Source organism: Miscanthus floridulus, chromosome 8 (genome assembly GCF_019320115.1).
Source record: "Miscanthus floridulus cultivar M001 chromosome 8, ASM1932011v1, whole genome shotgun sequence".
Lineage (NCBI taxonomy): Eukaryota > Viridiplantae > Streptophyta > Magnoliopsida > Poales > Poaceae > Miscanthus > Miscanthus floridulus.
Window position 1 is genome coordinate 92,684,743 of NC_089587.1, and position 27,188 is coordinate 92,711,930.

General features: G+C 44.9%; 3 protein-coding genes and 1 pseudogene across 3 annotated transcripts; 1 reads left to right on the forward strand and 3 right to left on the reverse strand.

Annotated features, from left to right (window-relative positions):
- The first annotated feature begins 4,624 nt into the window (after positions 1 to 4,624).
- On the forward strand, positions 4,625 to 8,775 carry LOC136476987 (la-related protein 6B-like). The gene is made up of 10 exons (XM_066474979.1): positions 4,625 to 5,080; positions 6,166 to 6,247; positions 6,807 to 6,901; positions 7,226 to 7,288; positions 7,358 to 7,437; positions 7,526 to 7,616; positions 7,740 to 7,787; positions 7,878 to 7,946; positions 8,061 to 8,201; positions 8,285 to 8,775. Exons 1-10 carry the CDS (start codon positions 4,736 to 4,738, stop codon positions 8,558 to 8,560), a joined length of 1,290 nt encoding a protein of 429 aa, XP_066331076.1. The 5' UTR covers positions 4,625 to 4,735; the 3' UTR covers positions 8,561 to 8,775.
- Positions 8,776 to 8,834: 59 nt separating this feature from the next.
- LOC136476988 (uncharacterized) lies at positions 8,835 to 10,940 on the reverse strand. Its single transcript, XM_066474980.1, has 4 exons — positions 10,545 to 10,940; positions 10,146 to 10,221; positions 9,942 to 10,065; positions 8,835 to 9,828 (listed from the first exon to the last, which is right to left on the reverse strand). Exons 1-4 carry the CDS (start codon positions 10,717 to 10,719, stop codon positions 9,166 to 9,168), a joined length of 1,038 nt encoding a protein of 345 aa, XP_066331077.1. The 5' UTR covers positions 10,720 to 10,940; the 3' UTR covers positions 8,835 to 9,165.
- Positions 10,941 to 11,396: 456 nt separating this feature from the next.
- Positions 11,397 to 19,448, reverse strand: LOC136476986 (putative disease resistance protein RGA3). Its single transcript, XM_066474978.1, has 6 exons — positions 19,428 to 19,448; positions 18,387 to 18,466; positions 17,968 to 18,166; positions 12,439 to 17,784; positions 11,632 to 12,311; positions 11,397 to 11,525 (listed from the first exon to the last, which is right to left on the reverse strand). The coding sequence occupies exon 4, from the start codon at positions 15,955 to 15,957 to the stop codon at positions 12,451 to 12,453; it is 3,507 nt and encodes a 1,168-aa protein (XP_066331075.1). The 5' UTR covers positions 15,958 to 17,784; positions 17,968 to 18,166; positions 18,387 to 18,466; positions 19,428 to 19,448; the 3' UTR covers positions 11,397 to 11,525; positions 11,632 to 12,311; positions 12,439 to 12,450.
- Positions 19,449 to 19,512: 64 nt separating this feature from the next.
- Positions 19,513 to 24,194, reverse strand: LOC136476985 (putative disease resistance protein RGA3; annotated as a pseudogene).
- Positions 24,195 to 27,188: the final 2,994 nt, after the last annotated feature.

Sequence of the window (27,188 nt, forward strand, 5' to 3'; positions counted from 1 at the left end):
GAGGAGGGGCAGAAGGAGGACGACAGCGAGGACAAGGAGGGAGGCCGCTACCGCTAGTGCCGCCGCCGCGCGCCGCCCGACACCGTCATGCCCGTGTCGGCGTCGGGGGAGAGGAAAGAGCGATGGGGAGAGAGGAAGGAAGAATCAAGGAGAAGCTGAAGCTGTGTATATATTTGTTTCACCGGATTCAAACGAGAAGCTGAAGTAGGTATAGAGAAGCCAAGTAGAAGCAGGAAAAGGTAAAGAGAATCACGAGTAGCCGCTTTAGGTAAAAGCTGATTCATTAAATCGTGGTCGTCCCATTCAAGATCTAACGGCGGTAAATTTTTCGGGTGACGTGGACGGTGTTTCCTTCGGGAAACCACCTCCGGCTTGTTTGGGTTAATTATCCGTTCCATGAAAAATTTCCGTTATTTTTCTTTTCCCCAATATTTCTTAGTTTCTATATTTTTTTTCTACTATCTCCGTCCCCAAAAGAATACAATTCTAGCACAGTATCATATTTTAGTACCTTAAGTTTGACCAATTATAGATAAAAAATATCCATGTTTATGATATCAAATAAATACCATCAGATTAATTACGAAATATATTTTCATAATAAATTAATTTAAATACCTAACTATGAATATTATTCACTAAAAACTTGGTCAAACATGAATTGCTTTTCGTGGCACACAACTCGTAGTTACATTCTTTTTAGGACGGAGGTAGTAATAATAAAGAGGCAAAATTTTAGCCTATTTTTTTACCCCGTCCATTTTTTTGGACCGTCTTCCTCTAACTAACACCGTAAATATGGAAATGGGCTCTCTTCACCTCTCTCTCTCTCTCTTTATATATATATATATAGGGAGAGTATATTCAGTAGCCGGCTACAAAATAAGTTATTCTGTAGCCACCTTCATTTACGATAATTTTATGTACTAATTTACGATAATGTCAATACATATTTACGATAGTTGGGTTACTATAACACATGGGGTATTTACCATAACGTTATAGTAAACCACTTAGTAAGGAGTTACTGTAATCTCATAAATTAACATAGTAATTATCGTAACTCAAAGTGGCTACAGAATAAGCTATTTTGTAGCCAGCTACATGGTAGTAGTTCTATATATATATATATATATATATATATATATATATATATATATATTATATTTTTAAATAACCTTAATATAACCAGAATCCTAATCCAAATACAAGATGGTCCGATTAGATTTCTTTTGTGTTTGTTTTAGAAATTAAGGCACCGCGCGTCGTATACAAACCCAACTCAATCACCGTTGCGTCAAAACCTCTCGCTTATGTTTCTCCATGCCAGTAAAAACTACATATAGAAACCCATAAAAGATAGGGACAATTGTCACGGACACCCCGTTTTGAGCAGTTTACCAGAAGACACTCTGGTTCGTTGAAATTATGCCACAGGCCATCGCGACCCGGTTTCAGCCGGTTGAGGAGAGAGAAAATTTTGTTTGTGGTCGTCCCATTCAAGATCTAACGGCGGTAAATTTTTCGGGTGACGTGGACGGTGTTTCCTTCGAGAAACCACCTCCGGCTTGTTTGGGTTAATTATCCGTTCCATGAAAAATTTCCGTTGTTTTTCTTTTCCCCAATATTTCTTAGTTTCTATATTTTTTTTCTACTACCTCCGTCCCCAAAAGAATACAATTCTAGCACAGTATCATATTTTAGTACCTTAAGTTTGACCAATTATAGATAAAAAATATCCATGTTTATGATATCAAATAAATACCATCAGATTAATTACGAAATATATTTTCATAATAAATTAATTTAAATACCTAACTGTGAATATTATTCACTAAAAACTTGGTCAAACATAAATTGCTTTTCGTGGCACACAACTCGTAGTTACATTCTTTTTAGGACGGAGGTAGTAATAATAAAGAGGCAAAATTTTAGCCTATTTTTTTACCCCGTCCATTTTTTTTGGACCGTCTTCCTCTAACTAACACCGTAAATATGGAAATGGGCTCTCTTCACCTCTCTCTCTCTCTCTCTCTATATATATATATATATATATATATATATATATATATATATATATATATATATATATATATATATATATTGTATTTTTAAATAACCTGAATATAACCAGAATCCTAATCCAAATACAAGATGGTCCGATTAGATTTCTTTTGTGTTTGTTTTAGAAATTAAGGCACCGCGCGTCGTATACAAACCCAACTCAATCACCGTTGCGTCAAAACCTCTCGCTTATGTTTCTCCATGCCAGTAAAAACTACATATAGAAACCCATAAAAGATAGGGACAATTGTCACGGATACCCCGTTTTGAGCAGTTTGCCAAAAGACACTCTGGTTCGTTGAAATTATGCCACAGGCCATCGCGACCCGGTTTCAGCCGGTTGAGGAGAGAGAAAATTTTGTTTTGGACATCCGGTGTCTCTGAGCCACACTTAGGTCAGCCCCAACCTGGTCTGGTTGGACCCAACGGAGGGGATGGCGTCGTTGTACCCCAATGCCAGCATCCACGTGCAGAACCCTAGCCTCAGGCCCCAGCACCGCTGCGCCCTCCCCGACCCGGCCCGCTCCACCCGCTACAAGACCTCATCGGGGTCCTCCCCAGCTTCCGCCGCTGCGGGGGGCGCGGGAACCGGCGGTGGCATCGACGCCATGCGTACCATGGTTGTCGTGTGTCTCCTCGAGCTCGTCCCCTTTGCCGAGATCGATGCAGCCGCGCTCGCGCGCCGCCTGCAGTCCAAAACGTCATCCGCTAGAGAGGCTGAGCGGGCTGCTCTGGCTGACCTCACCGCGGAGCTTGGGGGCTCTGCGCCGCTACGGTTGCTCTTGCGCTCCGTCGCATCGTAGAAGACAACGGCGGGTTGCAGATCAAGGAGGCCTTCATTGGTGGCAAGCATATGACTATGGTCTGGGCCATCGACCGAAGCAAACTCCTCAAAGAGCTACTAGAATCCTCCTCTGTGCTCCAAATCCAACCTCTGCCAACTCCACAGGTGACTCCCACAGATACTGATACTAACAGCGCCATCATAACAAGGCCTCGAAGATGGGGAGCTGCTCGCATGGAAGGTGGAGAGGTCGCCACCACCGCTAGAACTCGGGAGGGAGCCACCGCTTGGCTTGAGAGATCCAGACCGCTGGTGGGCACCGTCGGATCTGCCGTTGATGCAAGGAGGAAGGAGGAAGGAGGTGTCATTGATGCGAGGATGACGCAGGCGACTCTGGATCTTGGGCGGCGGAGCGACGCCGGACTCCGGCGCGGAGCTGCTCGGCAGGGGTTGGAGCTTGGGCTTTGGCTTTCGCAGCTCGCTCGACAAGGGCGGAGCTTTGACTCCGGCGTGGAGCTGGTCCGAACACAACCTGTCTCTTCTTCCAGTTCCGTTCTTATGTGGTCCAACCAGACCAGGTTGGGGGCGGACCCAACTTTGATCAAGGGCACTGGATGTCCAAAACAAAATTTTCTCTCTCCTCAACCGACTGAAATCGAGCCGCGGTGTCCTATGGCATAATTTCAACGAACCAGACTGTTTTCTGACAAACTGCTCAAAACGGGGTGTCCGCCAGCGAACGACCATCACTTTGGATGTCCGCCAGACAATTTTCCCTAAAAGATACCGATCTCTATAGGACACCATGCATACTCCTTGGGGACGTGTAGGGCGACAAGGCCAACCACGATCTGGGAGTGGTCGAGGTGGCCTTGCCCGCGACGTCGAAGAAGCCAAAGCCGCTGACACTGTCACGTTGCGGAAAGTGCTGCTGCGAGGAATCTCTCCCGAGGGAGGAGGTCATCGGACGCCTGCACGTGCTAGGACAGCCAGCCATGCTCTTCGTGGATGGGTTGATAATCTAGCTAATCAAAGCATCATCTAAAATATTGAGCACTTTAACAGACCAATACAATCTATAAATATTATATTTTAATTTGATATAGGTTTAATATATGATATTTACATATCATTGCCACTATTAACTTAGTATTACGTGTGTCTTGTCATCCTAAAATAAAAATTATTAAAATTTATAAAAATGGTAATAAAACATAAATAACTATATACTATTCATGTCTTTGTTTCCTATAAATATCTGATAGTATTTTTTCTCTCCCGTTGTAACGTACGGACACTTTTGCTGTCAATCTAAAGAGGTTAAAAACAGTGCTAGCTGTTGGATCAAAACCCTACCAGCACATATATGGTATGTGTTCAAGTTCTGACTCTAGTCCATGGTTTAAGTTAAACCCAAGGATTAGGTCATGTTTGGTTATCTAGTCTATGGACTAAAAGTTTTAGTCCACTTTGGTCCATGAACTAAAAGTGGACTAAAATAGTGTTTGATTTCTCGAACTAAAATGGACTAAAGTGGAGAGAGAGATGGGGGCAATAAATGAGAGGTATGGGTATCCTCAACACCTTTAAGTTCATTTTAATCCAATGTTTGACTATTTAGTCCAACTAAATTACAGATTTTAGACCTAAATACTTTAGTCCATGAACCAAACAGCCCCCTGAGAAGCCGACCTTTGGAAATTAGATAGAAGCCGCCTGTGTACCAAACAGCCCCCTGAGAAGCCGACCTTTGGAAATTAGATAGAAGCCGCCTGTGTGCCGTCTCCTCTCTTCCTCTTCTTCTCCCCTTCTACGGTTCTACCCCAAGCCTGACAGCCTGAGAGCAAACCAGACGAAACCCTCCTGGGCTTCCCCTCTCCGATCCCCATGGCGCAGGACGACATCCCGGAGTCCACCGCCTCTGGATCCTCCTCCTCCTCAGCCCCGCCAGCTCGCCTGAACGCCGCCGCGCCCGAGTTCACCCCTCGATCCGCCGCCCAGCACCACAACCACGGCAACAACCCGCATCGCCGCGGCCCGCACCACCACCATCAACCGCATCACCACCACCATCACCAGCCGCACCAGCACTACCAGCCGCGGCACCAGCACCACCCGGCCGAGGATGAGGGGAGCGCCGCCGCGACGGCGGAGGATAGGGAGGGCCCCACTGGTGCGGGGCAGGCGCAGCACCGGCTGCCCGAACCCGAGGCCCGCAAGCTCGTCAAGCAGGTACCTTTCCTTTGCCCGCGATCGATTACTCTCGTATCTGCCGTGTTGCTGTATCTCTCTGCTGATTCCGAGCAATGGTTGGTGTGAATCTGGAGTGTCGCGCGAACCTAGATCCTTCTGTTGGTAAACTAATCGTATGGAGGAGTAGACTGATGCGTTCCTGTATATTGCTTCGTTGCAGCTCTATTGCTTCATTGCAATCCACCATATCCAGGGAAAATTTTATTGAGTTTCAGATGTATTCTGTACTTAGATCACTACCGGATGTGTTGCATCCATGATCCATCAGTTTTGATGTATCTCTTAGAGGCATCTTATATTCGTTTTGCATTTCTTAGTTCCTGCTAGTAAGTTAAGATCATCAATTGTACTGTGGCATGGTATTGATTACTGATGAGTGATCTCTGAACATTGGAGGGAGAAAAAATGGAACGCAATATGGCAAAATCTGTTTTTGGAAAACTCAACTTAGGAAATATTTTATTGGCTGAGTTACTTAGCCTATGATAGCCTGCATGGTTCGTACTAAATGCAAATACATGCTATGGCGGGAAGGGAACAGGCCTGCATTCACATTTAAGTGTCTTATTAGGGTTGAGTGACAGGAAGGGGAGGCAAGGCTGGAAATTATAGAGCAGTTATAAGCTTGCATACCAATGTTTGGCGAACATGTGGGCTTGAGTTGGATTTATCAGTCACCACTAGGGTATAGCGTATACAACAAATTACAAATTTGTCGTCTTTAGAAATTAATTTAGATTGCAACTGGTGCACACATGGTAAGTGGAAGCATTGGTTTACTCGTTTTTCCGTTTTAGGACAATACTCCAGAAAATGGAAAGTTAAATCTCCGCAATTATTAGTTTCCCGCGTTGCATCATTTGAAGCGTCGCTTATTTATTATTCTATTTGTTTTTTTCTTGATTTTCTTTTTTCCCTTCCCTCAAATTACTGGAAACACCCACACTGTACTATCACTTTTTTCAGCTTACTATTTCCCTTATAGTTTCTCATTCATTGGATGCTTGATTTCCATCTGTATTACTATCTTCTCCTTGGATTAAATGTGTTTGGCAACATGACAGGTTGAATTTTACTTCAGCGATATCAATTTGGCCACAACTGAACATCTGATGAAGTTCATCACTAAGGATCCGGATGGATTTGGTAAGTTCAATGGTTAATTTCAAATAAACTACCTGGTCACCCTGTCTGCTACTATATGTATTTTTTCGTTAGATGGTTTGTAATTGTGATCATTTGGATTTTGATGCAATAGAAATGTCTATATGATGTTGCTAAACAAAGAAACTATTTTTGATGCTATGGTTATGGTATAGGTTCCCACCATCTCACCTTTGTTCGTTTTCATGTTTTACTACAATACAATTTATGGTCCTGGGGTAAATTTTCTGGTGTAGCTATCAATACATTTTTAGAAATGGGAAAATGTTTTGCTGAAGTGTTTCTAATATGCTTGCATTATTTGCTGTATATCATTATGAGTTGCACACCCTTGATGGAAGTTAAGATGTATTGCTTCTAATAGAGAATTATCCAATGCCTTTTCCACATTTTGTTAATCAAACAACACTTTATTTCCGCCAGTCAGCAAGCAATGGACATGAGTTAAGCAAATGCTCACCTTGACATATCGATGTGATGTTTTGTTTGACTTATATTTTTGTGGTTAGTAGTGGTATTGACATGTCATTGTATTTTGCAGTGCCAATATCTGTAGTTGCATCTTTTAGGAAGATCCGGGAGATAGTTTATGACAGATCCTTGTTGGTTGCTGCATTGCGCACATCATCCGAGCTGGTAAACATCTTAATTAATATCGTGCTGACCACTACTTTCCGATATCATTTTCTTGACAAATACCATCTCATTTTGTTCTTTATACTAGCTTGTTTGCATATTTATATTTTTTGTATCTGCGTACTCAAGTAATAAGGTTCCATTAGTAAGAGCTAAGATCTGGCTGTCCCAAAACCTCAGTGTAGGGTTAAAGCAGTCTGTAATCTTATACCATCCTATGGCAGAGAGTATCTTGTCATGTCCTTCTATTGCCCCCACACTCGAACATAAGGGATGCTTTGATGCTTTTATGTTCACTAAAATACATATTTGTATCATTTATAGGTTGTTTCAGAGGATGGGAAACATGTTAAACGCTCACAGCCCTTCAATGCTGAAGAAGTTCAGGTTAGCATCAGAATTAGTTGTACAAACTGTCCACTATTTATAGGCTGCTGAAATTTGTCCTTTGTGCAGTCTCACATTGTTGTTGCTGAAAATTTACCTGAGGATCAAAAGCATCAGACTTTGATGAAGATTTTCTCAGCTGTTGGGAGGTACGCCATATGCATGTCTGTTAGCACAAACAGTTGCCAGCCAGATACAATAGTAATCCCATGAGTCATGATGTTATCTGTATTGCAGTGTGAAATCCATACGTACCTGCTATCCACAAGATGTTGCTGCAGCAGCTGCTAACAAAACATCGAGGATTGAGATGATTTTTGCTAATAAGGTCTGTACCATGATATTATCTACTGTGTGAATGCTAAAAGTTGATCATCAAGCCCATAGCTTTGTGATATATAACAATAATCAGTTGTACTGTTTTTATAATTTCGTTTTGTTGTATTTGTAGCTTCATGCTTTTGTGGAGTATTCAACTGTTGAAGATGCTGAAAAAGCAGTATGTCAGCTTGACTTTTCTATCCAGTTGTGCTTTCCCACTTATGGTTCACTAATAGAAGGAACACCCTGTGACCTGTGTTGTGTATAGGTTGCTGAATTCGGTGGAGGGGGAAACTGGAGAGATGGGATTAGAGTTCGTTCACTGCTTGGTTGCCTGGTATTTTTTTTGTTGTCCATTCTGTGTTCTTTACTAAGTTGGGTATGGTAATGGGATGCTAGTACAAACATGAAGAAAACAATTACACAATCTTGTTATTTTCATTCTTTGTAGAAACATGGATTGGGCCAAGGAAGAAAAGGTGGAGACGAGGAGTATGCTGCAGATGAAGATGGCCCTGACACAACTGACCATCAACAAGACTATGGAACAGATGTTGCTGCCCAGAACTCAGAAGCACATTTTGATCATCAGGTATTGCGTGGTCTTCTGGTTTCTTGTTGCTATTACTGGTTTAATCCTATCAACGATGGATATTCTGACGATGAATTGCATAGGCTGAAGATAGCACCCATGACAAGGGTGGAATGAGGCAGCAGGGGAGAGGGAGAGGACGTGGAGGCAGAGGCAGAGGCCGTGGTCAGTATTATGGCCACAACAGCCGAGATGGCCACCATCCGGTTGGCACTCCCCCATCGGAGCATCCAGCTGTGCCGAAGCCGCCCCCGGGCCCCCGCACGCCGGATGGCACAAGAGGGTTTACCATGGGCCGAGGGAAGCCGCTCAACCCTACCACTGATGCTGCAGCTAACCCTAGCACTGACGCTGCTTAGCTGCAGCGTCTGTGCCGGTGTCGGCCTTTTGCCCTGCTCATCAGTCTTTTGCAAACCGATTGCAGTGGTCATCTGCTCAGGTTCTAAACCTGATGTGAGAACTAAAAAGAGAGATGGCTGGTGCTATGGTACATGCGTGTATACTAACACAGGAAGTTTAAGCATGTGAACATGTACTGTGATATGTAGCTCTTAAATTAGAAAGAAAAACATACTTTTGGCAAAAGTAAAAAAAGAGAGGAGGCTTTATCATCGCATTGTCTCTAAAGCTCCAAAAATCTTCGAAGCCTGTGTTAAGTTGCAAGCCACAGTTCCCCCTAGAAGCGACCGGCCACTAGCCAGCTACGTTTCGGCTTTTGGCAAGACAGTGCCTATGGAAGGAGGGCTTTGGCAAGGCAGTGCCTATGGTGCCTATGGAAGGAATGCCAAAATTCAGAAACAGTGTGCAAAGACAGCAGCAACTGAACGATTTGACATGTAGGTTCGTCCAATTCTGTTTTTACAAGGTTCAGCAAATGCATGGGCGCCATATTACAGAACTCTGCAAATGGCTTTAGAAAACTAAACTGCAAGCAAAACAGACGATGAGCGTGTCTATTACACGGTTACACCCATGCTTTCCCATCTGCTTTAGGTATGCCCCTCATCAGTGGTGCCCTGCCTGCACGGCCACCCGTGCTGGAAGGAGGCTCACCGCCGGCGCCACTCCCAGCTACGTTCGTCCCTCTCGGCGGCAGCTCATTCCTCCTGTCCTGTAACAGCAGCTCCGACATCGTCATGGTCCTTGTGGCAGCCGGTGGACATGACTGCCTCATCGCCTTGCCATTCTTCTTCTTCTTGACATCTACGCCGGACCCAGAACCTTTGCTCTGAGCACTCACCGCCGGTGGAGCTTGGCGCCGGAATATCGATCGGGCTGTTGTGATGAGATTCTTCGGTGCCTTGAAAGGGACTTCTTGGTCTGCCACTCCCTTGACCGTGCTTGTGCTTGTGCTTGTGCCGCTGGCTTGGCTTGCATAGCACCTCTCCGAGTGTTTCTTCGGTGCACCAGCACCACTTGTTCGGGTACCTGGAATAGATGCAGCTGCTGCCTTCTGCTTCCCATTCGTCGGAACCTTGTGGCTTGGTCTCTGGTCTGCAGTGCGCGGTTGCTTCTTCTCTTTGGAGACAGCCGGAGCGCCTTTGACGCAGGCTGTTTTTGATGAAGAGCTAGCTGTATGTGATGCTGGTCGTGCCAATGTTGTGGATCCATCCAGCTTGCCTGAGAGCTGTCATAGATAAAGATATCAATCGGATGATATTGATTTGCAGCAGGTTGCTAAAAGAAATCTTCAGACACTGTTTTAGAATGAGTAGCAGATAACATTAGCATTCAGTATACCCTTGAGGCTGACGGTTTAACTGGACGAGGAGGGATTGGTAGCTCCTTTTGGAGTACCATTCGAGAGGAGTTGGTTTCAGTGTCAAGGGAAGGAAACAGTGGTGCAGCCGGAGGTGTCATCAGCCTGAAACGAACGAACTGTTCTCCTGAGAAATGATTCAGTCATGCAAGAATAATCTAGACTCGAGTTTGATCCTAACCTACCAGTCATAATCATGCTTCTCGTCCACTGGTATAAGGAAATCTCTCTTTCCTGAGGGAACTCTGCACACATGACCACCTAGTAATAAAGTAATATGTGTCAACAGGTGAGTGGATACACTTTAGGAGTAGTTGCACAAGATTTTATTAATTAACAAAAAAAATGAAAAAAAAACTATTTAAACCTCAACCCTTTCACCCCATCCATTTTCCAATACAGAACTTCATATTTGTTCTCCTAAATAAAACGAACTCCAAATCCATGAGCTTTCAGGAAAGAGTATTGAAATATGTACTACTGGAAATTTTCCCCAAAATCATGCCGACTCAGTTAGAAATTTTTTCATGAACATTCCTCCCAATAGGCATAAGAGAAAGGATCACAATAGCCAAACATCTTACCTTGGATAGCATCAAACTCGACTGAGTACATTGGTTCCAGGAGGTTCACATCCCTATACTTCTCGCGCTTGTACAGCTCCCTGAAGAAGACAACGCTCTCATCTTTGTCTTCGGCCTGAACCACAGATGGAACCTTAGCCTTGCCCATCCCAGCAATTCTCCTCATGCGCTCCATACTGAACCTACGGTTGCTACAACAAACGAGAGGATCAAAGGTTTGGAGACTGGCAAAGGCTACATGAATACTGCTCAAAAGATGCCAAATTTGCCGGCAATTCCAAGGCTTGCTGGCATTAACTGAAGAAAGGCTATATAAATATAGTAAATTATCGGTGAAAACGGATGGATCGATGCAAACCAAGCTGAAAATGATTGACCAATTCAATGGGTTAACAAGCATTGTGTTGCTTTCTCGTTGCCCTATGGCAGCATAGTGTATCTTCTTTGGGAAAATGGTGATCTTGCCCCTTACACAGATGTGCAATTGTGATTTTGCTCTCGTTTTTCTAACTTTGTGATTTTGCCCTTAACTGTTCACAAGTCAACGCGATTTTGCCCCTGGTCAACGTGAATTTGCCCCTGTTTTTACCGTTGACTAGGGGCAAAATCGCGTTGACTTGTGAACAGTTAAGGGCAAAATCACAAAGTTAGAAAAACGAGGGCAAAATCATAATTTCACAACAAAGTAGGGGCAAGAACACAAGAGCCCCATCTTCTTTTAGTCTCTTCTGCTTGTCTAGCCTTGGTGGCCCTATCTAGGCCCTTTTGTTTTTTCATAATATATTACTTTTTTAAAACAACATTACACATGCAATTAGGAGTTAAATATAACCTACTCTTCCCATCTTCTGTCACATTCCATCAAATACAGAGTGTTAAAGACAAAATTCCCAATAACTATTTTTTGAACTCCCTTCCCAAGTGCCAAATTGTCAGTAGCTTCCAAAGAATTGAGTTCCAGGGCATCTGGATGGATCCAGCCTACAGATACCAAATATAAAAAAATATAATCAGGGAGTAGCAATCAGTCTTGAGGGCAACAATACAGGCAGTAATGCAGAAGTAGTTCATATCTTGCAGTACTTACATGGATGATCATAGAGGCTGTCATGCTGTATGTATAATGCTCATCTTCTGGTGCCGTGCTTAAGCAACTATAGTAGCTGGCAGACTATATGCTTTCACTGATGATCAGAACGTACTCCTATCCCAGCTATGTATTGTCATGTCACCATTCCGAAGTGCGTTGCATACCTGATACCTCTTCCTCTTGACAAACAGAGCAATGACACAGCTATGACAATGTATTTTTGTATACTAAAGAGCAGGCATTTCCTTCTCCCAGTTACATTAATCTCTTGACTCTTGAGAGATTTTTCCTTCTCAGTCTTCTACTTTCTCTGGCACTTGTTATATGCACAACCAATCAACTATCCAACATTGCTGCACAAGGACATACAAACGATAAGCTCTATCTCCTCGAATGGATTTGCATGGTTAACAGTTAAACAACAGAGTGGGGGGATAAAAGTAGCCCATAATGGAAATCTACCTTTGCACTGTGTTTATGTTTATCAGCAAGTCAAAATCCATTTTCGGCAGCCCATAACGGAATGATAACAATTTGCTCATTTTGATTTTCCTGATAAAATGACAGCCTTGCAATGCAAAATAAAGCTTAAGGAGCAATCCTACTAAAGAACCTTGTAGTGGGGGCAATGTGGCAACCAACTCTCATCAAACCAACTTTAATCTCACTCTGACATACTGATACAATAAAGGATAAGAGAGTGAATAAGCATTTAGATACACACAAATTGAGTTCTACGGTACTGTATATATATCTAAAGCATGAAAGGATAATGGAATTGTGGTGATGCAGGAGCAAGCACACCTCAGTCAAGTGTCAGCAGAAGGGGATGAGCTTCTTCACAAACTTCTTTATGTTGGACTCTACTTCTGGAATGTCTTTACTTGAAATAGAAGAAATCAAGTCAAAGTACTCCCCACCTTGTCTGCAACGTCTCTGCAGGTCAGGGCAGGCTTTTATCTCCAGGAATTTGAGGGCTTGGAGCCTCTGGAGGAGACTCTGTGGAAATTTCTCTATCCCTGGACACTCTCCAATACTCAACCTCTCAAGGGAAGTAAGACCATCCATCCCATCAGGTAGTGCTTTCATCTCACCACAGTCCTCAATGGAGAAATGCCTGAGCTTGGCCAGATTTCCAAGGTTTGAAGGCAGAGCTACCAAACTGTTGCAGCAGCGGATCCCCATTTCCTCTAGGGATGTGGGCAACTTGGGAATCTCAAGCAAGCTCTCACAATGCTGTATCGATAACCATTCCAGCTGGGGTAGTGGAAGGATTTCTTCAGATGATGAGCCCTTCCCTTCCAAGTTCTTACAGTACCAAATATTCAGAGATCGAAGGCAAGGCAAGCATCGGAGCTCCTCCACTGGCCAGTGAACAATACTGGGGCACGATCCAATCTCCAATTTTTCCACAAAGGCCAAACAGTCTCGAAACCCAAGTTGAGATTTGGACAGGTTAAATATTGATACGAAACCATCCTCACCCAGGATTTTCAAACTCCGCATGGTGTCTAGAGGTCTTTGGTTTTGGCTTTGAAGGTCCTCTGGAGGCATCACCACCTCAGCCAGCAATCCAATGCCCAAGTGGACAAGAGATGGCCAAGAGCCCAAGGGCATGCTCACAGGAACAAGACCACGTGCAGAGTCACCTCGACAAGATAGAAGTGTGAGAACTGGGCTCTCGGGAAAACTTACAAGCTTATAGCAATGGTAGATTTTTAGCTCTTCAAGCATGGGAAACATCACTGAGGTACTAGGCTCTCCTGCACTGTTCTCTGCCCATCTCTCCAACTCAGGCAAATATTGTAACCGCATCCTTCTCAACTTTGGGAAAATTTGCTGAGAGGTGTTGCATCCTGCCTCTGCCACATCGATGTTCTTACATAATGTTGTCAGGCTGATCATTTCGGATAAATTCAAAACTTCAAGAGAAGATGACAGACATACTATCGGTAAATCCTTGCATCTTGGGCACTCAGTGATAACGAGTTCTCTAAGGCACCGGAAGATTTTAGGGTCTCTCATCCATTGCGACATAGCCAAGCCACCATACCCATGTAGCTTCAAAACTTTGAGTTCACCATGAGGAACAAGAGATTCCAGTACTTCTTCGTCTTTATTAAATTCCTCATTATCTAATGGATCATAATCTCGGTCACGGCCCCAATACAACAACAATTCACTTAGGTTCTGTTTCTCATGGAAATTGACTTTTGACCCACTCTTTACTTTGTTTAAATTGAACAGTTCCAACCTGTTGCCAAGATGTCGCAGGTCTTTGAGCTCCTCAATTCCTAAGTCATCTCCAGTGTCCACAATAAATGTTGTCAGTGTGCGAAGGTTCTGCAGTAGACCAAGTTTTGGTGGCATCCGTTCCAAACTATCACATTCCAAAAGATGAATATAGCTGATCTTCCTCATAGTTGTCATACCATCTGGTAGATACCGTAGCCTGGAGCATCCATTGAGCCACAACGACTGTAAGTTGTACAGCATACATAGTGAATTTGGCAAGCTAACAATCTTTGACCCAGAAAGATCAAGATACCTCAAGTGTGCCGTACTTATAAGCTGGCCATGGATAACAGAAAGACCTTCACAACATAACGATCTTACTGACTTCAGTTTTAACTCAAGGTGATTGTGAGCTGATTGAGTTAACAAAGTATGGAGAGACGATCTGCCTTTTAGTAATCCATTGATTTCATTCAACTCATGCCGTGATACTTGCATGTGATATATATCTTTTATCGATGCTTTTCCTTGAATCAACTCTTCTGCAGATGCACATTCATCTGAAACATCTTTTGCCATGTCATGCATTAAATCATGCATTTTACATATAATTGTCTCATGAAGTGTGTTACAAAATATCTTCGCTTTCATGTCTTGAAGAAAGGACCTCCAAACCAACTCACTGAAAACAAAATCGCTTTTCTGTGCCAAATCCATTGTTCCCCCTTCACGAATATAACCATTTGCCATCCATAGTTGGATCAACTTATCCTTCTCCATTTCATAGTCCTTTGGAAAAACTGCACAGAATGCAAAACATTGCTTCATTTCCTTTGGCAAGTGTCTGTAGCTCAGTCTTAGAATGGACAATACTTCATCTGTGCCTCTACTGGTATCACTATTATATCTTTCTGCAATGGCCTCCCAATCCTGGACTTCTTGTTTTGAACTCATCAAGCCACCCATTGTATTCAGAGCAAGAGGCAGTCCCTTGCACATGTGGACGATGCGTCTTCCAATAGTGACCAATTCTGGTTGCTCTTGTACTCCTTTACTAAATGCTTTCTTTGAGAATAATTCCCATGAATCATCTTCAGTCAAGCATGCTAGCTCCTGTGTTGGAAGGGTGCCCATTATAGCAGCCACTTGTTGGTTTCGACTAGTGACAACAATCATGCTTCCTGATCCTCCAATAGATGTGCACAGTAGTGGCTTAAGTTCATCCTCCCACTTGTCCTGCTCTTCATTCCACACATTGTCAAGGATGAGTAGGAACCTTTTCCGGCCAATGGCTCCTTGAAGTCGTGCTCTCCAGAAATTGCTGTCGTCAAGCAGATCACATCTTTCACCTGTAGCCAATTCGATGATGGATCTCACAACAGAGATGGGTTCAAAGTTTTCAGACACACAATGCCATATCTTCAAGCCAAAGTGCTTATGAATCCTGTGGTCTTTGTACACCATCTTTGCTAACGTGGTCTTGCCCACACCCCCTATCCCTATAATGGGCAGCACCTGCACATTCTTCTGACCTTGATGTTGCTGGTCAAGCAACAGCTTTACTACCACCTCCTTGTCATCATCTCTACCAAAGATTTCAGCAGAGCCATCCAGTACTACCTGCGTTTGCTGACATAGAGCGTGTTGCGCCACCGGGCGCTCCACCAGACCTAAAGTGTGCATCTCCAGGACAAGATCATCCAATTTCTTAAGAACCTTGCTCAGGTTCCTACTCACAGTGAGACGGAACAGAAGAGGGCTGTGAAGGGTCAAGTAACGTGATACCTTGCGTGCCGTGGGCTCACCCTCATTGGCCTCACAGCGCAGAGCCTCATACTGTAAGTCGTCAAGGACATCGTCTGCCTGATAGGCAATGACCTTAAGTTCCTTCATCCACCTCCTGACAACGGGGCTGGTCTCGCCCTTCACCTCAGCGTCAGGCAGCATGCACTGAACCGCAAACAGCAACCGCTCCAGCTTGCCACGGTCGGTGTCGATGCCCCACATTCGGGTGACGCTCTGAACGAGCTCGTCGGTGGCCTTGCCGGTCACCCTGGTCACCACAGGGAGAAGCAGCAAGTCAGCCATGCTAGTTACTTTTTTCTCTCAGTCTTGTTTGCAGTAATGCAGTGCGTATCAGCGTATGGGTGGTGAAGGACCAGGATTCATGCATGTAGAAATAGCTGGGAAAGAACAAAGCAGGGCGGTATTATCATGGAATGCAAGTGCAGGCTGTGGCGATTAATTTAGCGAGAAATAGTAAAGAATATGAAAGCGATGCGCAATACACCACACATGTCTGTAAACAATTTTCAAGGATGCTGGTTAGGGATGATTACAGTAGGATTAATCCACCATGCGGGACAAGAAAAGCCCAACAGAGGAGATCGGCACATTAAAAATCTTCTCGGCGCTCGGTGGAGCAGCAGCCGTCCGCGCCATGAGATTGGAGCCGGCGGAGCGGCCAGATCCTGTCCCTGATGATGGCAGTGGCGTGCCAGGAGCATGACAGCCGCTGTGGCAGGCGGCAGCAGTAGAAAATGGCTACACATTGCTGGAACGATGGAACTTGGTGCGTGTTTGGGTCATTTCTACAAGCACCCAACGTGCATAGCATGGCATAGCAAGGTAAGCAGAGAAGAAGTGCGCGGCCTGAGGCGGGCAGCAGGCGCATCCGGGACCGGGAGCGCCTCTGCGGGCGTCGGAAACCAGCAGGGGCGCGCGCGGCGACGGCGCGGCCTGCGCAATGCATGGGTCAAGCAAGCTAGCATCAGTTGACGAACGGACGCGCTAGCGTGAATGCGGGCGCTCGCATTGCGGCAGGCGACGCCGACCTGGACATGTAGGCAGCATGCCGATTGCCGGCGGCGGATGAGCGAGCTCGCGGTGGTAGATGGTGGCTGGCGGCGGCACTGCAGCAGAGCAGCTCACAACCGCTAACGGCTAAGCGCTGGTGAATTTTTTCCCCCGTAGATTCAAAACTGGGCCTCGTCATTTGCTGGGCTCGTAATGTAGCTTGTTTTGGGCCCACCTGCTTGTGGTGCTCCCTGCCGTATGCTCTAGTCGGTCACTATTTAATAGGAGTAGTTCAAAACAAAGAAATTTGTATGCGATAAAAAGTAGGCAATTATACATCCATAAGCAAAGCCGAAAAAACTCGTTGAAAAACATGCGTTGCAAGTTAAAACTGTGGCGGCACACCAAAAAATGTCACAAAAAGGTTAAAATGCCTAGTTCTAAATATTTCATTAAACCAAAGCATGCGTCGAATATCAACCCAACAACAAAGGTTAAAGACTCAAATTACATGGGAAAACAACAAATCGATAATAAATCTAGGAGATACTCCATCTGTTCTTTTTTACATGTCACATTAGTTTGTCCTAAGTCATACATTACTATCTTTGACCATCTATTTAAAAAGTTATTATAGTTTCACAACATATGAATTATATATTATGAAATTATTTTTTATTGTGAATCTAAAACATAAATCTTATGTCATGATCAGTACAACTTTTTAAAAAAATCAATAATCAAAGATATTAATTTTTGATTTAGGATAAAACTAATATGACATGTAAAAAAACAAAGGGAGTATTGAGTGTACGACATATCTTTTATACTCTTAAAACTGAAACTTTATATGTACAAGACGACTAGACGAGAGAATGTAGCTACTTAATCCGTATGGAAAACCATCTTGGCTTCCATCTCAAATTCTCTAGGGAAGAAGACAGTGTGTGCATTGCTGGGGGGGAGTCATCAGCCTGCAACTGGAATGAACTTTTCTTCCACGATCCAAATTCTAGCCAGACAAACAATCTGGTAAAAGAGGACATATGGTAAGAGTCTTGCTCTCCGGTCAAAGTGACGCTTCTTGTCCACTGTTAGGAGGACAATCATCACACACTGCTGCACAAGGGAAGGCAGACAATAAGTTTGGGCACTCACAAATCACACTATTACTTGAAAACCTTATCACATTGGCAATTAACAGGTGACAGGTGGAGGTGCTCCACGAAACACATTTGCATGGCTGCCAGTTTAACAATGATGTTCAGTACAAGTATTAGAAGAATCAGAGTTCAATCTTACCTCTGCATGTTGTTTACGTTGATCAGCAAGTCAAGGTCCCTTTCTGTAACCTAGAACAGAGTAGCGTGCTCTTGTCGGTCATGCTGCTAAAAAGGCATAGGTTTTCCACCCAAAAGCAAAGTTTTTACACAGCAAATCCTACAAGGAGCACCACTTTCCATGAAACCCAACTTAAATCTCAGAGTTGGTGTTGGACACGCTGCACGACAAAAAAAGTATGGAGTGAATATATATTCAGATAGGTCCAAACTGATTGTTCGGGAGAAAAAAAGAGGCCCAATTGAGTTCCATTGAATTGCCTTACTTAATAAATAAAAGGTATAAAAGAACAAATAAAACGATGATGAACTCTGCTAGATTGGTGATGGAACAAGATAGTGGGAGACATGCAATGCAATGCAAAGCAGGACCATACGTACCGCAGCTGAGACTCAATAGAAGGGGAGGAGCTTCTTTACAAACTTATTTTTCTTGGACTCTGTTGCTGGAATGAATTTATCTGGAATAGAAGAGACCAAGTCAAAATAGTCCCCACTGTTTCTGCGGCGTCTTTGAAGGTCAGGGCAGCCGTGTATACATAGGTATTTGAGGGCTGAGAGCCACCGAAGGAGGCCCTGTGGAAATTTCTCTATGCCTGAACACCCACTAATTGATAATCGCTCAAGAGAAGTGAGGCCATCCATCCCATCAGGCAGCTCTCTCAGCCGATCACAGCCCCACATCCCAAGCATCCTCAGCTTGGCCAGGTTTGCCAGGTTTGAGGGAAGTGCCACCAAACTTATTCCGTAGGAAATCTTCATTTCCTCAAGCGAGGCAGGCAACTTTGGAATCTCCAGCAACCTGCCACAAGATGCTATCCATAACCTTTCCAGATGGAGCAGTGGAAGGATTTCTTCAGCTGATGAGCCCTTCCCCTCCAGGTTGGTACAATGCCAAATACGCAGAGATCGAAGGCAAGGCATGCGTCGTAATTCCTCCACATGCCAAATACTCATTCTAAGAATGCCTCTACATTTAGGAGGTGGCCAGAGGGCAAAATGGTCTTCAAAGCATCGGACGGCCATAGGCCTTCGTAATGTTGTTTTGCCTCAACACAAGCTCTAATGGCACCACGTGCCAACCCGAGATACTCCCTCCGGTTTTGAGGTCCAAACCTAGAAACCACTCTAACTGCAGTTTTGAGACCGAAACCACCAAACTCTCCAGGGCCGTATAAGTATAGTAGCCAACTAGTCGTATGCATAAGCAAATGAGAGAACATAAAAATGTGCTATCTCATTAAAACAAGCAAATTCAAAACTTCGTAAGAATAGCGTGAGAAATAATTGAGAATCGAACTCTATGTCAAAGTCAAAAGAAAAATAGATCTTTTACTTCTTTACATGCATATCCTCCCTATATCAACCATCAAATACCCCCAGTTTTCATTGTAATGGTCAAGGAAAAAAGGGTGTAAATACCCATTTATGATTTGACTGCTCCAGGTATCAGATATATAAGTTTGAAGTAATGGAGTAGCAGTTATCCATTTCTTCTAACGGAGTAGCCGTGAAGAAACATTTCTTATTCTTGCAGTACTGATATTGTCGATAATACAAGTGTTTATGCAGAATTACATTAATTCTCTCAGTCATTTGCTTGTTATTGTTAGATGACAGGCTGGCTGATTTCACTGAATGATCAGAACATACTTTTGTTCTTGATTTTGACATATTGGGAAGTAGATTCGTTATCCCCAGGTTCAGCATGTTAAACTAGATAAGTCTCTTTCAGTCTTCACTCCTTTTTTTATGCTTGTCAGTACACAATTGCCATATGCTGCTGCACAAGGACATACAAAAAAATTAAGGACCTCCAATCATGAATCACAACATTGACAAGAAGCAATGAATTCAACGTGCATTTCATTATGTAAACCAAAGGTAGTAGAAAAAGGCGTGGAGTTTACAAAATTTAAATGCTAAGGGAGCCAACATAAGCACACCACAAGGAAACAAAAAATGCCCTGCCTCTTAAAACTTGAGAGTTAGGATGCAGAACGGCAGAAGGAAACATAACCTTATCCCAACAGCAATTTACATATGATAAGAGCTTTTATGGACAGAATCATGCATTTGCATGGTTCACATTCAAACAACACAGTTGCGTAGAAGTACTAGAAATTATTGGATCCGAGCCCAGAAGTTTACCTCTGTATGTTGTTTTGGTTGATTAGCCAGTCAATATTCAGGTTCTTTAGCCCAGAATGGAATGAGAATTGTTGGCTCATAGTCTTGCTGTGTAAAGGCAGAGACATGTAGGCTGATGTGGAGAGCTGCTTCCCATCAAAGCCCAGTTAAATCCCATAGTCTTACATACTGAAGTATAGCAGACAAGAAGGGAGTGAGTATGCATTCGGATAAACATAGATCAGTTCTATTTTACACGAGTAAAGTGTCAAAAAGCAGAACGAAGCTGTACACTAGATTGATGCCAGAACGATTGAACAAGATAATGGAATCAAGGTGATGTACATGTGGGAGCATAAATACCTCATGTCTGAGTAAGGGTTCTTAAAGCAGACGGTGCACTGTAAGCCTGTGGGCTTCTGTAGCTCGGATTCTACTGATAGAATGGTTTTCCTCGGAATAGGAGACACTGAGTCAAAGTACTCACCACCTTCTCTGCAACGTCTCTGCAGGTCGGGGCAGCCCTCTATGTGTAGGTATTTGAGGGCTGGGAGCCGCTGGAGCAGAACATGAGGAAATTTCTCTATCCCTGGACACTCACTGATCGTCAACTGCTCAAGAGAAGTGAGGCCGTCAGTTCCATTAGGTAGTGCTTTCAGTCCATCGCAGCGAAACAAATATAAATTCCTAAGCTTGACCAGACTTCCAAGGTTTGAAGGAAGCGCCAGCAAACTTCCACACATGCGAATCCCCATTTCTTCAAGGGAGGGAGGCAACATTGGAATCTCCAGCAAGCTGTCACAAGAAGCTATCTGCAACGTTTCAAGCTGGGGTAGTGGAAGGATTTCTTCATATGATGAGCCGTTCCCCTCCAACTTGTTGCAGCCCAAAAAATACAGAGATCAAAGGCAGGGCAAGCATCGGAGTTCCTCCACTGGCCAGCAGACAATATTGGAGCATGAGTCAAATTCCAACCGTTCCAAGAAGGGAAAGCAATCCTTAAGCCCGAGCTGCAATGTGGACTGGTTAAATATGGATACGAAGCCGTCGTCATGGTATATCTTCAAACTTTGTAGGGTGTCTAGGGGTCTTTGGCTTTGGCCTTGCTGGTTCTGTAGAGGAATGACCACGTCTGATAACACACCCACTTCCAAGTGCACTAGAGATGGCCACAAGCCCAAGGGCATGCTCACAGTCACAGGGGCAACACTTCTCAACGAGGAAGGGGCAACACCTATCGACCAGGAAGTGCAGCAATATAGACGTGTGAGAGATGGACACTCCGGAAGACTAGTGAGTTTAGGACAACCATAGATTCTTAGCACTTTGAGCAGGGGAAACACCACCGACCTGCTAGGCTCTCCTGCACTGTTTTCTGCCCATCTCTCCAACTCCGGCAAATGCCAAAGCTCCATCTTGTTCAACTTTGGGAAAATTTGCATATGGTTATTGTATCCTGCATCTTCTGCATCAACGTTCTTACATAATGTGGTCATGCTGTCCATGCTTGATAGAAACAACTCCTCAAGAGAGGATGACAACCATACCATTGGTAGCTCCTTACATCTTTCACACCAGGAAATGTGGAGTTTCTTGAGGCACCTGAACATTCTAGGGTCTCTCATCCACTGTGAGATTTCTGAGCCAACATACCGATGTAACTCCAAAACTTTGAGCTCACCATGAGGTGCAAGTGATTCTAGTACTTGTTCCGCATTACTGACCTCCTCACTTGCACGATTATAAGATAGATTGCGCCCCCAGTGCAACAACAATTCACTTAGATTCTGTTTGTCATGGATGTTGGACTCTGACCCAGTCTTTACTTTACACAAATTGTACAGCTCCAACCTGTTTCCAAGCTGACGCAGGTCTTTGAGCTCTTCGATTCCACAATCATCTTCAGTGTCCACAATAAATGTTGTCAGTGTGCGAAGGTTATGCAGTAGGCTAAGTTTTGGTGGCATCCGTTTTAAACTCTCACACCCCAAAAGATAAAGATGCTCGAGGTTCCTCAAAACTGCCATACCTTCAGGCAAATATTGTAGCCTTGCACAATTATTAAGCCTCAACGATTGTAAGTTATATAACATGCATAATGAATCTGGTAATCCAACAATATCTGACAAAGAAAGATCAAGATATCGTAAATGTGCCACATTTATAAGCCGGCTGTCGATAATAAAAGGATCTTTACAGCACAAAGCTCTTAATGACATCAATTTTAACTCCTTAAGATCATTGTGCTTTGATTGAGTTAATAAAGTACGGAGAGGTGACGTGCCCTTCAGTAATCCACTAGTTTCGTTCGATTCATCTCTTGAAATTTGCATGTGATATACATCTTTTATCGATGTTTTGTTCTGAATCAGCTCTGTTGCAAATGCACATTCATCTGTGACATCTTTTGCTAGGTCATGCACTAAATCATGCATTTTATATCCAACTGTCTTGTACCTTCCAGAATAAAAAACTTGTCTCTCTTTCACATCTTCAAGAAAAGATCTCCAAACTAATTCATTGAAAACAAATTCGGCTTTCTGTGCCAACAAATTTTTCCTTGCTCCTTCTTCATGAAAAAAACCATTTGCCAGCCATAGTTGGGTCAACATATCCTTCTCAATCACATAGTCCTTAGGGAAAACTGCACAAAATGCAAAGCATTGCTTCATTTCAGATGACAAGTTCCTGTAGCTCAATTTTAGTATGGACAACACTTCATCTTTGGCCCCGCCCAAATTTCTTTTGGCAATGTCCTCCCATTGCTGCACTCTTGGTTTTGAGCTCATCAAGCCTCCCATTGCCTTGAGAGCAAGAGGCAGTCCCTTGCACTTGTTGACAATGCGTCTACCAACTGTGAAAAACTCTGGTTGCTCTTGTAGTCCATTACTGAATGCTTTGTTTGAGAACAATGTCCAAGAATCATCTTCACCCAGGCATTTTAGCTCATGGGGTGCAAGGGTACCCATTATAGAGGCCACTTGTTGGCTTCGACTTGTGACAACTATCATGCTTCCTGATCCACCATTAGACGAACACAGTAAAGGCTTCAGGTCGTCTTCCCACTTGCTTTGCTCTTCATTCCACACATCGTCAAGAACCAGCAGGAACCTTTTCTGGCCAATGACTTCCTGCAGTTTTCTTCTCAGCAACTCAATGTTATTAGCCAGGTCACACCTTCCATCTGTAGCCAATTTGATGACAGATCTAACGATAGCTGTGGCTTCAAAGTTGTCAGACACACAGTACCACATCTTCAAGTCAAAGTGATTTTGAACCCTGGGGTCATTGTACACCATCTTGGCTAGAGTGGTCTTGCCCAAACCACCCATTCCAATGATGGGCAGCACCTGCACATAATAATGCTGATTTTGCTGGTTCAGCAACTTATTAACCACCACCTCCTTGTCATCGTCTCTGCCAAAGATCTCCATAGACTCATCCATTGCAGAGTATGTTTGCCGATACAGAACTTGTGGCGCCTCCGCGCGCTGCAGCAGACCAAAAGTGTTCATCTCCGCCAGCAGCTCGTCAATCTTGTCGAGTACGTCCTTGAGATCCCTGCTCGCCTTATGATGGAACACAAGTCGATCCCGCGAGAAATACAGTACCTTGCGTGCCGTTGACTCCCCGGCCTGAGCCTCCCGGTGCAGAGCTTCGTAGCGGAAGTCGTCGAGGACGTCGTCGGCCTCGTACCCGGCAGCCTTGAGCTTCTTCATCCACGCCTTGACGGCGCGGCCAGCCTCAGTCTTCGCCTCGGCCTTCTCCTCGGCGTCAGCTAGTAAGGACCGCACGTACACCAGCTGTCGCTCCAGCTTGCGGCGATAGGTATCGACGCCCCACATGCTGGTGACCCTCTGGACCAGCGCGTCGGCCGCCTTGCCGACCAAGCCTTGCACCCAGGGGAGAAGCAGTGACTCAGCCATGGGCGGCCTTTTTTTTTTAGACCATGGGCGGCCTTCTTGGGATGGTGATTCTTTCTCGCCGTGAGAAGCGAGAGGAGTGCGAGAAGGTGGGCTAGTACTAGTGAGTGAGCGGAAAGGGGACGGAAGAGAAAGAGGCGGAATTGGTGTGTACTGCTCCTGCTCAAAAGCTGTACTCCACCGTGTTTGCGTCAACGAGCGCGTCAACAAGCGGGTGCGGGTCACTTCTCCGCCGCGTGAGTGCGTGAGCCATGAACGCTGGAAGAAAGCCCTCGCTCCTGTCGCGCACCTTCGAAAGCTTTGATTTGCATATATCGTTGCCTTTCAATTGGAGAGCTTTTGAGCGTATTTTATTTTTAGAGTGCTTCGTTACTTTACACATACTGTATGGATATGAATAATTATGTCACGGGGCGTTACCAGCGTCCGAACGTCCTGCCGGACGTCCACGTCTCGACGCGCTGCTGGTTTCCCGTGTATTGCTCTGGGGCCATCACGCGGGCATCACGCCGTCATCGACCCACCCGGGGCCAGCACCACCGCTGTCGTCTGCGTGCTCGTCGGGTAGGGTTTTCCTACTGAGCTCGAACTGTCGCGGCGAGATAGTGGGAGGAGAGGGAGAGGAGAGGATAGGAGAGGGCGAGGTACGCCGCGCAAGGTAGGAGCCGAAGCCCTGTGGCAGGCCGCTGTCCGCCAACCATCAGCGTCATTGCAACATATGCAACACCTGATCTTTGAAACATCCAGATGAAATATTTGCAACATACTTCTGAAGACAGATAAAACACTTGAAATATACTTCTAAAACATTTGCAAAAAACATTCGAAAAGCCAATGCAAAACATATGCAACATATAGATAAAACACTTGCAACATATGTGTGAAACATATACAACAATTAAATAAACACACTTGCAGCATATGTTTGAAAAAACAGATGAAACATTTGAAACAGTCTCTTGCAACATACATATAGAGCCATTACAACATATGCCACATCACGATCTACTTTTGCAACATTCATACGAAACACTTGCAACATACCTTTGAAATATCTGAAACACTTGAAACATACGCTTACAACATACGCTAGTCAAGGGGGTGTCAACGGCCCAGCATACACCCAGGCGCAAGTGCAGGCGCAGGCCTCCTCTTTCTGCTATCGAACGAGGTTGATGGGGCTGCAGGCGCAGGCCTCCTTAGGACTCCCCAAGCGCAGGCCTCCCTAGGCGCTGGCGCATGCCTCACCTTCCGCGATGAGCGAGGCGGATGGGGGCGCGGCGCGAGATGATGGCGCGGAACGTGGAGCAGCCAGGGATGGGGCGCAGATGTGGCGCCGCGGCGCTAGAGAAGGCCGCGGCGGGCGGGTGAGTGGCCCTGCGCAGCTACCTTGAGAAGACGAGCGGCTCTGTCTTTTTCTGTGGAGATATAGAGGCGGAGTGCAGGCGCGCTCTGAAGCAGCAAGCGGAGTGCGGGTGTGGGACGTCTAGAGGGACGGACACCCGCATCCTATCATTACCGTTATGTCAAGTATCTAGTAAGATTCAAAATATACTAGAAATTTCATTTAAGGTTTGCACATTTCAATAGAAAACTCTATTAAAATATCATCCATCTTTTTTCTCGAATACATAATAGGTTTGTGTATCATTCATTTAAGATAGAAGAGGTTTGAAGCTACAACGACACCATCGTCGAGCACCCTACAGGGGTTAGGATGACGACCGAGCCGCCCTAGTGTACTTAGCATCTTAGGTCTATTACTCATGTAATAACAAACAACCTACCTCATTCCTGATTCGAGCGAGCTTGCCCGTTCGCTTGGAGGAATTTGGAGAAATCTAAAGGAATCTGGATGAATTTATGAGAGAAAAACAATGTTCCAGATGAAAAAGAAACGAATCAAGCCGGGTTTAAGGGCACGTGAACGGGGCCATGTCGTCGTGCCTCGGAAACATCCCCCATTCCAAGCTACCAGGGTGAACAGGGAGTCGGCTCCACGCCTTCTGTTTCCAACCTAGATCGCAGGCCAAGCCTTCCACCAGTCAAGGACCATCTGCCCGGCGACTCCATGTGGCATGGATTGCCCACGTGTTGAGAGAATGCCCCACCAGATCTGCCGTGAGAAAGAGCATGATGCAACTAGGTGGTCGATTGTCTCCAGTTCCTGGTCGCACAAGTAGCAGAGCTCTGCCGCTTTTAGACCATGCCGTTGCGTGTGGTCCGACGTCCAGTGTTTTCTCCATAACACTAGCCAGAGGAAGATCTTGATGCCTTCCACACCAGGCCGCACCCTGGGATTGACGATGGTCCATGGTGGAGAGCCTTGTATGCTATCTATAAGAACAATATAGTCAGCATAAATCAAAAACAGTAGTTCATCATTGCACAATCCAATTATCTCGGTTGAAAAGAGTAGTTCGTCAGTGTGCAACCCAAATGCATCAACCAAAATTAGAATTAAACATAATTGCGCATGCCAATGTCCTAAGAGCATATAAAATTCCATCATTTTTGCATAAACATGTGCCCAGTTTCCCCGGATGCCCAGCAAGTTTCATCATTTTTTTTATCAAAACACATAGGAGAGTAGAGGGTCCAACGACGGCGCACACCTGCCAAAGTTGCCACGCTACTCGAAAAGAAAGACAAGAGGCAATGGCGGCGCACTCAAGAGGCAGTAGGGGCTAGTGGTGGCGCATGCCTGCTAACGTATGCAAGATGGGGGCGCTGGTGTGTCACATGCTCACCTGCTTGAGGAAGAGGCCGAACTCTGGTAGGAGGTGGTCGGGGAGTTAGAGGTGGGCAGGCAGAGGAGGCGATGGGGAGGCTAACGTCAGGCAAGACGGCGCCAAGGACAAGTGATTCCGCCACCGAGGAGGACGCAACTACAGTGAGACGATGGAGGCGACAGGAGGGCGAAGCTTGGGTAGAGATCTAGTGAGGAGGTGGAGCTCAGGTAGGTCTGCCACGAAGGAGACGACAGCAATGGCGATGACCCATGAGAGCGAAGTTCAAGCGGAGGGAGGCCGCGACAATGGAGGTTACGGGAAGGACGAAGCCCAACCAAGAGAGCGGCTAAGGTCAGGAGCCTAAGTTTAGGCCCCATTTGGTAGAGCTTCCATCGGCT